This window comes from Capra hircus, chromosome 1 (genome assembly GCF_001704415.2).
Source record: "Capra hircus breed San Clemente chromosome 1, ASM170441v1, whole genome shotgun sequence".
NCBI classification, from domain to species: Eukaryota; Metazoa; Chordata; class Mammalia; order Artiodactyla; family Bovidae; genus Capra; species Capra hircus.
The window spans coordinates 86,965,020-86,977,329 of NC_030808.1; the positions used below are offsets into that span (position 1 = coordinate 86,965,020).

General features: G+C 40.7%; 1 protein-coding gene across 7 annotated transcripts in view; it reads left to right on the forward strand.

Moving 5' to 3' along the window:
* Positions 1-12,310, forward strand: part of PEX5L (peroxisomal biogenesis factor 5 like) — a 281,260-nt gene that overhangs the window by 255,619 nt on the left and 13,331 nt on the right. For all 7 annotated transcript variants that reach the window (XM_013964473.2, XM_018047532.1, XM_013964476.2 and 4 more), the window contains 3 exons: positions 3,153-3,269; positions 5,468-5,611; positions 9,182-9,252. In XM_013964473.2, the coding sequence (XP_013819927.1) occupies positions 3,153-3,269; positions 5,468-5,611; positions 9,182-9,252 (332 nt within the window). The remainder of the gene's footprint in view (positions 1-3,152; positions 3,270-5,467; positions 5,612-9,181; positions 9,253-12,310) is intronic.

Genomic DNA, 12,310 nt, shown 5'->3' on the forward strand with positions numbered 1-12,310 from the left:
TCCCCTGAGGTAAGGGAGAGCAAATGGCCTGGTTTCCCCTTGGGAAGACGTAAAGGAAAGTTATAAAGAGGAAAACACAGTGTATTTTTCAAAAAATCATCCTGCTATAGACCTTGAAGATTCAGTCGCGTTCACACCCAAAGCTAGTCTCCTTCATTCTTTAGCACCAGGAGGACACCTTTGCCATAATGTGATGAATACAGGCCTAGAAACCAGACTGTGGTTCAGAACCTGTGTAATCCTAGCTTTCTGACCATAACCCTCTAGGCTGAGTTTTCTCCTAACACAGAGCTTGGCACAGAGTAGGATAAACCAGTGTTGCTTTCTGTGCCTATGGCCAGCTGCTTCCCAAGCCACTGCCCAGCCAGTCCCAAAGGAGCTACTCTAATTCTTCATTGTCGTTGTTCAGTGACTCAGTCCTGTCTGACTTGTTGTGACTCATGGACTACAGAATGCCAGGCTTCCCTGTCCTTCACTATCTCCTGGAGTTTGCTCAAACTCATGCCCATTGAGTCGCTGATGCCATCCAACCATCTCCTCGGTCACCCCCTTCTCTTGCCCTCAGTCTTTCCCAGCATCAGGGTCTTTTCCAGTAAGTCGGCTGACCGAATAGGGTGGCCAAAGTATTAGAGCTTCAGCAACAGTTTTTCCAATGAATATTCAGGGTTGATTTTCTTTAGGATTGACTGGTTTGATCTCCTTGCAGTCCAAGGGACTCTCAAGAGTCTTCTCCAACACCACAGTTCAAAAGCATCAGTTCTTCGGCACTCAGCCTTGTTTATGGTCCAACTCTCACATCCATACATGGCTACTGGAAAAACCATAGCTTTGACTAGACAGACCTTTGTCAGCAGAGTGACATCTCTGTTTTTTAATACAGTGTCTAGGTTTGTCATCGCTTTTCTTCCAAGGAGCAAGCATCTTTTAATTTCATGGCTGCAGTCACCATCTGCAGTGATTTTGGAGCCCAAGAAAATAAAGTCTGTCACTGTTTCCATTGTTTCCCCATTTATTTGTCGTGAAGTGATGGGACTGGATGCCATGATCTTCATTTTTTGAATGTTGAGTTTTAAGCCAGCTTTTTCACTCTCCTCTTTCACCTTCATCAAGAGGCTCTTTAGTTCCTCTTTACTTTCTGCCACTAACGTGGTATCATCTGCATATCTGAGGTTATTGATATTTCTCCTACCAGTCTTGAGTCCAGCTTGTGGTTCATCCAGACTGGCATTTAGCATGATGCACTCTGCATAGAATTTAAATAAGCAGGCTGACAACATACAGCTTTGACTTACTCCTTTCCCGATTTTGAACCAGTCCAGTATTCCATGTCCAGTTCTAATTGTTGCTTCTTGACCCGCTTACAGGTTTCTCAGGAGGTAGGTAAGGTGATCTGGTAGTCCCATCTCTTTAATTTTCCAGTTTGTTGTGATCCACACTAAGGGTTTAGTGTAGTCAATGAAGCAGAATTTGATGTTTTTCTGGAATTTTCTTGCTTTTTTCGTATGATCCAACAGGTGTTGGCAATTTGATCTCTGGTTCCTCTGCTTCTTCAAAACCCAGCTTGTACATCTGAAATTCTTGGTTCATGCACTGCTGAAGCCTAGCTTGAAGGATTTTTAAACTAGCTTGAAGGACTTTTACGCTAGCATGTGAAATGAGCAAAATTGTATGGTAGTTTGAACATTCTTTGGCATTGTCCTTCTTTGGGATTGGAATGAAAGATGACCTTTTCAAGTCCAGTGGCCATTGCTGAGTTTTCCAAATTAGCTGGCATACTGAGTGCAGCACTTTAACAGCGTCATCTTTTAAGACTTGAAATAGCTCAGTTGAAATTCCATCACCTCTACTAGCTTTGTTTGTAGTGATGCTTCCTAAGGCCCACTTGACTTCACACTTCAGGATATCTGGCTCTAGGTGAGTAGCCACACCATCATGACTGTCCAGGTCATTAAGACCTTTTTTGTATAGTTCTTCTGTGTATTCTTGCCAGTTCTTCCTAATATCTTCTGCTTCTGTTAGGTCCTTATTTTTTCTGTCCTTTATTGTGCCCATCTTTCCATGAAATGTTCCCTTAGTATGTCTAATCTTCTTGAAGAGATCTCTAATCTTTCCTTCTATTGTTTTCCTCTATTTCTTTGCATTGTTCACTTAGAAAGGCTTTCTTATCTCTCCTTGCTATTCTCTGGAACTCTGCAATCAGTTGGGTATATTTTTCCCTTTCTCCTTTGCGTTTCACTTCTCTTTTTTTCTCAGGTATTTGTAAAACCTCCTCAGACAACCATTTTGCCTTCTTGCATTTCTTTTTCTTGGGGATGGTTTTGCTCACCACCTCCTGTACAGTGTCACAAACCTCCGTCCATAGTTCTTCAGGCACTGTATCAGATCTAATCTCTTGAATCTATTTGTCACTTCCACTGTAGAATCATAAGAGATTTAATTAGGTCATACCTGAATAGGCCTCATGGTTTTCCCTACTTTCTTCAGTTTAAGTCTGAATTTTATAATAAGGAGCTCATCACCTGAGCCACAGTCAGCTCCTGGTCTTATTTTTGCTGACTGTATAGAGCTTCTCCATCTTTGGCTGCAAAGAATATAATCAGTCTGATTTCAGTACTGACCATCTAGTGATGGTCATGAGAGTCATCTCTTGTGTTCTTGGAAGAGTTTGCTATGACTAGCACATTCTCTTGGCAAAACTCTGTTAGCCTTTGCCTTGCTTCATTTTGTACTCTAAGGCCAAACTTGCCTGTTACTCCAGGTATCTCTTGACTTCTTACTTCTGCATTCCAATCTCATTGCCTGGCAGCAACTCTAGGAGAGACTGCCCTTCCCAAAATGTGTGTCAGGTACCCACACTTGAAACTATTCAAATAATGGATTTTTAGCTGAATTGGGTTTTATATGATCCTGGTTCTTCAGGTGGTAACTATGTTTCTCCCAGAGAAAAATCACAGCTACTACTCTTTGACACCTTGAGTGCTGAGTGCCCTCCAGAAGCTCTTCAACCAAGAATGTCATTGGATGTGGCCAATTTGAACACTTTATTCCTCCCCAGAAGTCATTTTTATCTGTAAGAAAAACTGTCTCTTGGAAATAAAACAAATGATATAGCGTGTTCTTAAATCCATCTGTCTTCATTTCTCCATTTCTAGTCAGATACAGAGTTTTGGGATAAGATGCAAGCAGAATGGGAAGAAATGGCCCGGAGGAACTGGATATCGGAGAACCAGGAAGCCCAGAACCAGGTTACAATCTCAGCCAGTGAGAAGGTGACCATTTCTCTTCTTTCAAATGTTGACCAGTTTTCTCATCCTCTTTGGATCATATTTTTATAAATTAGTTGATAACTATTTTGTGGGGGGAAAAAATCCAAAAATTAAATAGACTGTTTAATATCAATCTGACCTGGAAGACATTCTAGTAGATGGAAACAGTGTAATCATGCAGTGTGTGAAGGCAGCAAATCTGGAACGGAACACCCTATTTTTTATCAGTGTCAAGACAGTTTGGCAGCCAACCAGAGCTTGGCCAGTCACTGAACTAACATTGAGGGTTAGTTAGAACAAGAGCTGGGCTAATCCCACAATGCTCGAACCATGTCGATAAGCTGACAAAAGTGATATTAATGGGCGGGAGGGTTGAAAAGGGGGGCTTCAGGCTTTATTTCACGGGTAGTCTTTATGCTGCTAGCAAAGAATTCAGTGGAAAAGATACACTTCACACAGCTGGGTCAAGTGCCAGGGGGATTCCTCGGAGCCCCAGAAAATGTGTGAGTACAGTCCACAGCCAGCTAAATTCCCCCATGAAGCCCCAGTTGCTCTAGGATTTATGCTTTTAAAAATGCCTGGAAAAAAAGAAAACACTGAGAAATCAGTGTAAGTGACTTGAAAGACAAAAAGAGATGGAAAGATAGAATTTTCTTACACAGGGGAAATATAGAGAGAGATGTTAATGTTATGGTTCTTTGTGGTAGAAGAATTCTCAGTTTTATTCAATTCTGAATAATGATATTTGGTTCCATCCAACAAATTTTACTGTTTACTCGGCCCTAGGTACTGAGGACCGAGATGAATAGGCTCTGATTTTAGGGGATTAGCAGTGTACATAATCATTAAGATATCTTACTCCTTCCAGTATTCTCTGTCCCACAGTAGGCAAGGCAATCTCAAAATCAGATCAACCATCTCATTAAAATCATTAATTTTCCACAAAGAAATTGAAAGTAAGTGAGAAGAGAGAACACCGATGTACAACATCAGTCTCTGGGCTATAACCCATGCATCTGAGCTCCCCCTCTCAGGGTCCCACACCCCAACACCACTATATAAGCTGGTCATACCCTATGGATTCTGACACAGTTTTGTCTTTCTAAACACCTGGGGAGAATGAAGGTCTCCATTTGATGTATTTAAAAACCTTAGTAGCATCATCAACAGACTAGCTTGCTTCTATCTATCAAATTGGTTTTTATGATAGCCTCTGCTGCTAAGGTTGCAACAAATAATATCTCCGATACTTCTGATGAGAGTTTTTCATGGCATACTTTCTCAAAATCAGTTCTGCCTCATGTATCAAGGGCTCAAAATAGTTCATAGCCTTTAGCATAATAAATCCTTCTAGAAGTCTATCCGAAGATAACAATCATATGCAGTCAAAGATTTGAGCATAAGACTTTCACCGTAGCTTCATGATAACAACAATAAAAATTGAAAGTAACCTGAGTGATCATCGAAAGAGGATTGATTAATTTTTAGCATAATATAAATAATTTTAATAACTAAAATTAAATGGGGCTTAAGCTTCAACCTTGCTTTTATAGCCTGGACTTGTTTAACTTATATACTCATAGAAAATACTAGAAGATTATTTGTATAATCTGTATTATTTAAATTTTTGCAACAAAAGAAAATCTATAACTTTTAAACATGCATTCTCAACGGAGAGATACAGCCCCACAATGGGATAAAAACTGGTTTGGTGAGTAGAAGGTGAAAAAATATCCTAGATGTTACAATAGTTCATAGCCCTCCAAAGGGCCACTGTATATAAACAAATGCGCAGTATGTGGTATTAACATTTCAAGAGAGTGCATGGCAGCATTCTGCAAAAGTTTGTCCTAGAAGTCAATATTTTTAAAATCTTGTGGGTAAATGGCGGAAACAAAAAGAACAAAAGAAATATCAGAAGGAAAACAAACTCCAAAATATTAACAGCGATCATATTTAGGTTGCAACATTACAGGTATCTTTTTGTTTCTTTTTATATTATTCAGTAACAAAATAATATCTAACATTTACACCATGAAAATGTACTACAGTCACAATAAGGAAAAAAATAGCAATTTAAAATTCATTGAAATTAATTAAATAAATAAAATTACTTAAATTCAAATTCAGAAAGAACTGATTGAATGTAACAATGAAGAGTTAAACCAATGGATCTGTGTTGGCCCCTCTCTGTGTTATAGGGTTATTACTTTCATACTGAAAACCCCTTCAAAGACTGGCCTGGAGCATTTGAAGAAGGCTTAAAAAGGCTGAAAGAAGGGGACCTGCCAGTCACCATCCTGTTCATGGAGGCAGCAATTCTTCAGGACCCTGGAGATGCAGAGGTATCATTTCCCTTCATCCTGCCAGGCTCAGAAAGGGTCTTCATGTGCTAACAAGAGACAAAGGGTGACAGTGAGCTCTACTAGGTGGCATTTTCATCAAGTAAAGTTTCCCAAAGGAGTTAACCTCACTAAGTCTGATACATGTTTGTAAGTTGCCAAAAAGTACCTATTTTCTAACCACCTCTGCAGTGTCAACAGTGCCCAAAAATAAAAGGTGAGGACAAGAAATGAAAAACCAAAACTGCCAACCTGGAGGCTCAGCAGTAGTTTTCATGGGGCAGAGTAGGGTTTCATCTGGGTCTAGAGCCACACCATATCCCACCCTTGATTTACTCACTTAGCATTTATTGAGCATGTATTATGTCCCAAGAATTGTGTCAGGCATGGGCTAAAGGATTGAAGAGCTGGAAAAAAAATGGACCAGTTGAAAGGACAGATTTGTGATCTATCTGCAAGACAAGTAAATCAATCAGTGCAGTGTAATAAATGTGGTGTCAAAGTATGTGCAGGATGCTAGGAGAGCAGAAAGCAAGGGTTCTGACCCAGCCTTGCCCTCCAAGTGAATCCAAAGCTGAGTTTTGAAGGAGAGATAATTGAAAACTGTAAGGAGGTCCAGCTGTTGCTTAGAGGGAACAGTTCATGGGTGGCAGAGAGACAGGAAACATTGGATCCATGGTAAGAGAGGAGGAGACAGGGGCAAGAGAGGAGGCACAAAGAAGTAGCCAGGAGTTGAACTTCATCTTGAAAGCCATGGGGAACCACTGTGGGAGAGGGACATAATCAGATTTGCATGTGAGACAAGCCCCTTTCTATGAGACATGAACGGTTGTTGGACATGGAGACTGGGAAACCACCAAAGAGGCTTCTGCAGCTTTATCTTGGTTCACTAAGTCTCCCACTTACCAAGGCCTATAATAAGATTTTGGCAGGTATAAAGGCTTCCTTCTTAGTTTATAATTTTCAGAAAACATCTTATATGGGGATATTCCCAGAGGAACTGCAGAAATTTGTATACAGTGCTGAGAAGGCAGTAGAGAATAGTGGTTAAGCCTCTGGAATCTGCTACCTAACCATGTGGTTCAAGTTCCTGCTCTACCACCTATTAGCCGTGAGTCATGTGATCTGGAAGGCAGCTATCTCACCACTATACCACCAGTGCAGCACAGCAAGCCATGTGATCTGGGACAAGCTGTTTAAACCCTCTAAGGTTCGGTTCCCTCACGTGTAAAATGGACATCACAATTATAACTGTCTCATTGGGTATTGTGAGGATTAAGTAAGTTCATAGAAATTACAGTGCTTAGTTCAGTGCCTGACATGTCAGTATTTAGTCCTCATCATTATTATTGGTTGTACCGATTTTGCACAGAAAGAACAAATAAATTACTAGTTAAAGCCCCTAGTATCTTGTTACTCAGAATGTTTATGGTGAAATGAGATTGAATTGAGAGTTGAAATTCTGAATCAAAATATTGGAATTTTTAGATCAATCAATTTAGAAAAGAAAGTCATTGCATTAATAGGAAACTACAACCCCCTCAACAAAATAATGCCTTCCTACATTTCTAAATGCTATGTGTTTTCATACACAATATGTCATTTGTCACAATAACCCTGGGAATCTTAATAGAAAGGTATATATTATTGTCCCAGATTCACAACTGAGAAAATGAGTACACTTGGTAACTAATGGATCCTAGATAAGGACCAGGGCTTCTGAATCAATGGAGACCCCAAGGCTAAGGTAATTGATGGTCTGTGAATGGTGAAAATGATACTACATCCAAAGGCTAGGAAGATTCCCCCAGAAAAAGATTGTTTCATCAATCTTCAGAAGCATTCTAAGATGTATGACGGAGAAGGCGATGGCACCCCACTCCAGTACTCTTGGCCTGGAAAATCCCATGGACAGAGGAGCCTGGCAGGCTGCAGTCCATGGGGTGGCAAAGAGTCGGACACGACTGAGCGACTTCCCTTTCACTTTTCACTTTCATGCATTGGAGAAGGCAATGGCAACCCACTCCAGTGTTCTTGCCTGGAGAATCCCAGGGACGGGGAGCCTGGTGGGCTGTCATCTATGGGATCACACAGAGTCGGACACGACTGAAGTGACGCAGCAGCAGCAGCAAGATGTATGAAAGGTGAAATCAAAATAGAAGCTGCTCTGAATATATTTAAAGACATAAAAGAGTCCCCAATATTCTGGGAGAGAAATACTCAGTACTTTTTTATGAATTTGTATCGGATGTGTAATAACCCATGAGGGAAAAAACTGATACAATTTTTTCAGCACTTTAAGATGACACTGGGCTTCCCAGGTAGTGCTAGTGGTAAAGAACCTGCCTGCCAGTTCAGAAGATATGAGACCCAGGTTCGATCCTTGGGTCAGGAAGATCCCAGAAGAGGGCATGGCAACCCACTCCAGTATTCTTGCCTGGGAAATCCCATGGACAGAGGAGCCTGGCGGGCTATAGTCCATGGGGTCACAAAGAGTCTGACTTGACTGGAGCGACTTACTGCACAGCATGCACACGAGATGACACCATATGTTTTCATAGAGTTTTGTTTTAAAATGTTCATAGCATTGATTTCAAAAGCGGGGGCGGGTTACGCAAACCTTTTTAAATCCCTACAACTGATACACCCCAGGCAAATCTGAGGACAATGTGTGTAATGAGAGGTTTTGTTGATGTACATTGTGCTTGTAATGGTGTGAGAATTACTCTTCTTAAAGGTATATAAGTGGAATTTTGTATATTAAAAACTTTCATTCCAGATGTGAAAAACATTATCTATTTGAAGATATTCTTTACAAACTGACTTTAGCAAAGGATTAGAAACAATGGAGAGCAGTAAGGGGGTTAGTTGTGGGAATAATGGGATATCCATTTAACAAAGGAAATTCAAAATTATAGATTTTGAAGGGGATTTTATAAAAACATGAAAGAATTAACAATGTAATACAAAGTGTAAATGTAGGCTATAAAATTATATGTATATTATACTGCATTTTATATGTGTTTTACGCTTTTTAACTATTGTATTGTGGTGAACACGTGTGACCGGGGTGGGGGGTGGGGTTCTTTCCCCTAGTTCCTAGTTCCTGTTACCTCTTATAGTAACTACTTGACTTTCATTTATGCAGATTACTTCTGTTGTGTACATCTTGCGATTCTTTATTGTAAACTTTTGACTACTTATATTCCTAAATTATTTTTCTACCTCTTTTCCTAATAAATGCATACTTTTATAAATTTATCTTTCGGTTTTAAGATACCTAATATCATGAAACCTCAGAGACTCAAGAGGTTTCCATGGGCCACAGGAGAGAATAAATACTTAGAGTTTGTAACTAATGACAGCGACTCTTGACCTGGATGCCACAAAAGAATTTGAATGAAGAAATGCAGGTGATGTTGTAATGTTTCTCCCTTTACAAGACCCACATCCAAGTCTGGGTGCTCCGCAGAGAGGGCATTGTCACATGTAAACAAACGAGCTAAACCACATGATTGATTTTGCTTCCTCTTGCAACGTTGACATCAGTCATTGTTTTTTATTTTTTTGTAGGCGTGGCAATTCCTCGGGATAACCCAAGCAGAGAATGAAAATGAACAAGCAGCTATTGTCGCCCTCCAGAGGTAGATGAAACTAAGCACAAAATCACGGGCCAGGTGGTCACTTGTTAAAGGACTTCCAGCTGTTTCAGATTTGTCTTTTGACCCTTAAGTACACTGTACAGAATTTGACCAAGATCAGTGCCAAGACACCAGACGTTATTTACATTTAGCTCTGGAAAACAATGTATGAAGAAAAAATGTTGCTAAATCGCAATGTTTTACCATCTACAAATTGACCTTCATTGGCACAACAGTCTATGTCAAAAGCAGTCATAAAGTAGGTTCACTGAATCAATAGTTCTTTTTAGCTTTCTAGCCTTCTGCAGCATCTGAAAGTTTTCTTCAGGAAGAACATACTCAGAGTAATCTCAGCATAATGTTAACTCCAAGTGTCTACAAAGAATCTGCTGAGATAGTTTCATCATCCTGATCCCCTGACTAAAATTCTAGACTTCACTGGGTGGGGATAGCATCACACGATACTTGATTAGAGCCCCTATTTAAACCATGGAAAAACAGCCCCTACCAAATAGACTTTCACTTTCCCTACTCTTTATAAATAAGTAAATACACACACACACACACACATTTGTTATACATTATCAGTTCCTAAACAACTGATACAGGTACTGTGATGACTAGCTCAACTGGAATTCCATCACCTCCACTAGCTTTGTTCGTAGTGATGCTTCCTGCGGCCCACTTGACTTCACACTCTGAGATTTCTGGCTCTAGGTGAGTGATCACAGCCTCGTGGTTATATGGGTCATTAAGATCTTTTTTGTATAGTTCTTCTGTGTATTCTTGCCCTATCTTCTGCTTCTGTTAGGTCCATACCATTTCTGTCCTTTATTGTACGCATCTTTGTATGAAACATTCCGATGGTATCTCTCATTTTCTTGAAGAGATCTCTAGTCTTTCCCATTCTATTGCTTTCCTCTATTTCTTTGCATAGATCGCTGAGGAAGGCTTTTTTTAATATCTCCTTTTTTAATAACTGCATCAAAATTGGTATATCTGTCCTTTTTTCCTTTGCCATTCACTTCTTTTCTTTTCATAGCTGTTTGTAAGGCCTCCTCTAACAACCATTTTGCCTTTTTGCATTTCTGTTTCTTAGGGATGGTCTTGATCCCTGACTCCTGTACAATTTCACGAACCTTGAATCTATTTGTCACTTCTACTGTATAATCATAAGGGATTTGATTTAGATCGTACCTGAATGGTTTTCCCTACTTTCTTCAATTTCAGTCTGAATTTGGGAATAAGGAGTTCATGATCTGAGCCACAGTCAGCTCCCAGACATGTTTTTGCTGACTGTATAGAGCTTCTCCATCTTTGGATGCAAAGAATATGATCAATCAGATTTCAGTATTGACCATTTGGTGATGTCCAGGTATAGAGTCTTCTCTTGTGTTGTTGGAAGAGGGTGTTTGCTATGACCAGTGCATTCTCTTGGCAAAACTGTTAGCCTTTGCCCTGCTTCATTCTGTGCTCCAAGGCCAAATTTGCCCATTACTCCAGGTATTTCTTGGGTTCCTACTTCTGCGTTCCAGTCCCCTGTAATGAAAAGGACATCTTTTTGGGGTGTTAGTGCCAGAAGGTCTTGGAGGTCTTCATCAGTTCAGTTCAGTCACTCAGTCGTGTCCAACTCTTTGCAACCCCATGAATCGCAGCACACCAGGCCTCCCTGTCCATCACCAACTCCCGGAGTTCACTCAGACTCACGTCCATCGAGTCCGTGATGCCATCCAGCCATCTCATCCTGGGTCGTCCCTTTCTCCTCCTGCCCCGAATCCCTCCCAGCATCAGAGTCTTTTCCAATGAGTCAACTCTTCGCATGAGGTGTCCAAAGTACTGGAGCTTCAGCTTTAGTATCATTCCTTCCAAAGAAATCCCAGGGTTGATCTCCTTCAGAATGGACTGGTTGGATCTCCTTGCAGTCCAAGGGACCCTCGAGAGTCTTCTCCAACACCACAGTTCAAACGCATCAATTCTTCGGCGCTCAGCCTTCTTCACAGTCCAACTCTCACATCCATACATGACCACAGGAAAAACCATAGCCTTGACTAGGCGGACCTTAGTCGGCAAAGTAATGTCTCTGCTTTTGAATATGCTATCTCGGTTGGTCATAACTTTTCTTCCAAGGAGTAAGCGTCTTTTAATTTCATGGCTGCAGTCACCATCTGCAGCGGAGGTCTTCATAGAACCGTTCAATTTCAGCTTCTTCAGCATTATTGGTCAGGGCATAGACTTGGATTACTGTGATATTGAATGGTTTGCTTTATAAACAGATCATTCTGTCATTTTTGAGATTCAGACTCTTTTGTTGACTATGAGGACTACTCCATTTCGCCTAAAGGATTCCTGCCCACAGTAGTAGATATAATAGTCATCTGAGTTAAATTCACCCATTCCAGTCCATTTTAGTTTGCTGATTCCTCAAGTGTTAATGTTTACTCCTGCCATCTCCCATTTGACCGCTTCCAATTTGCCTTGATTGATGGACCTAAGAGTCCAGGTTCCTATGCAATATTGCTCTTTACAGCATTGGACTTTACTTCCATCACCAGTCAAATCTACAACTGGGTGTTTTTTCTGCTTTGATTCCGTCTCTTCATTCTTTCTGGAGTTATTTCTCCACTGATCTCCAGTAGTATACTGGGCACCTACCGGCCTGGGGAGTTCATCTTTCAGTGTCCTATCTTTTTGCCTTTTCGTGCTGTTCATGGGGTTCTCAAGGCAAGAATACTGAAGTGGTTTGCTACTCCCTTCTCCAGTGGACCATGTTTTTTCAGAACTCTCCACCATGACCCATCCGTCTTGGGTGGCCCTTAGTTTCATGCAAAGTCAGGTGGGCCTTTGGAAGCATCACTATGAACAAAGCTAGTGGAGGTGATGGAATTCCAGTTGACCTATTTCAAATCCTAAAAGATGAGGCTCTGTGAAAGTACTGCACTCAATATGCCAGCAAATTTGGAAAACTCAGCAGTGGCCACAGGACTGGAAAAGGTCAGTTTTCATTCCAATCCCAAAGAAAAGCAATGCTAAAGAATGCTTAAACTACTGCACAGTTGCACTC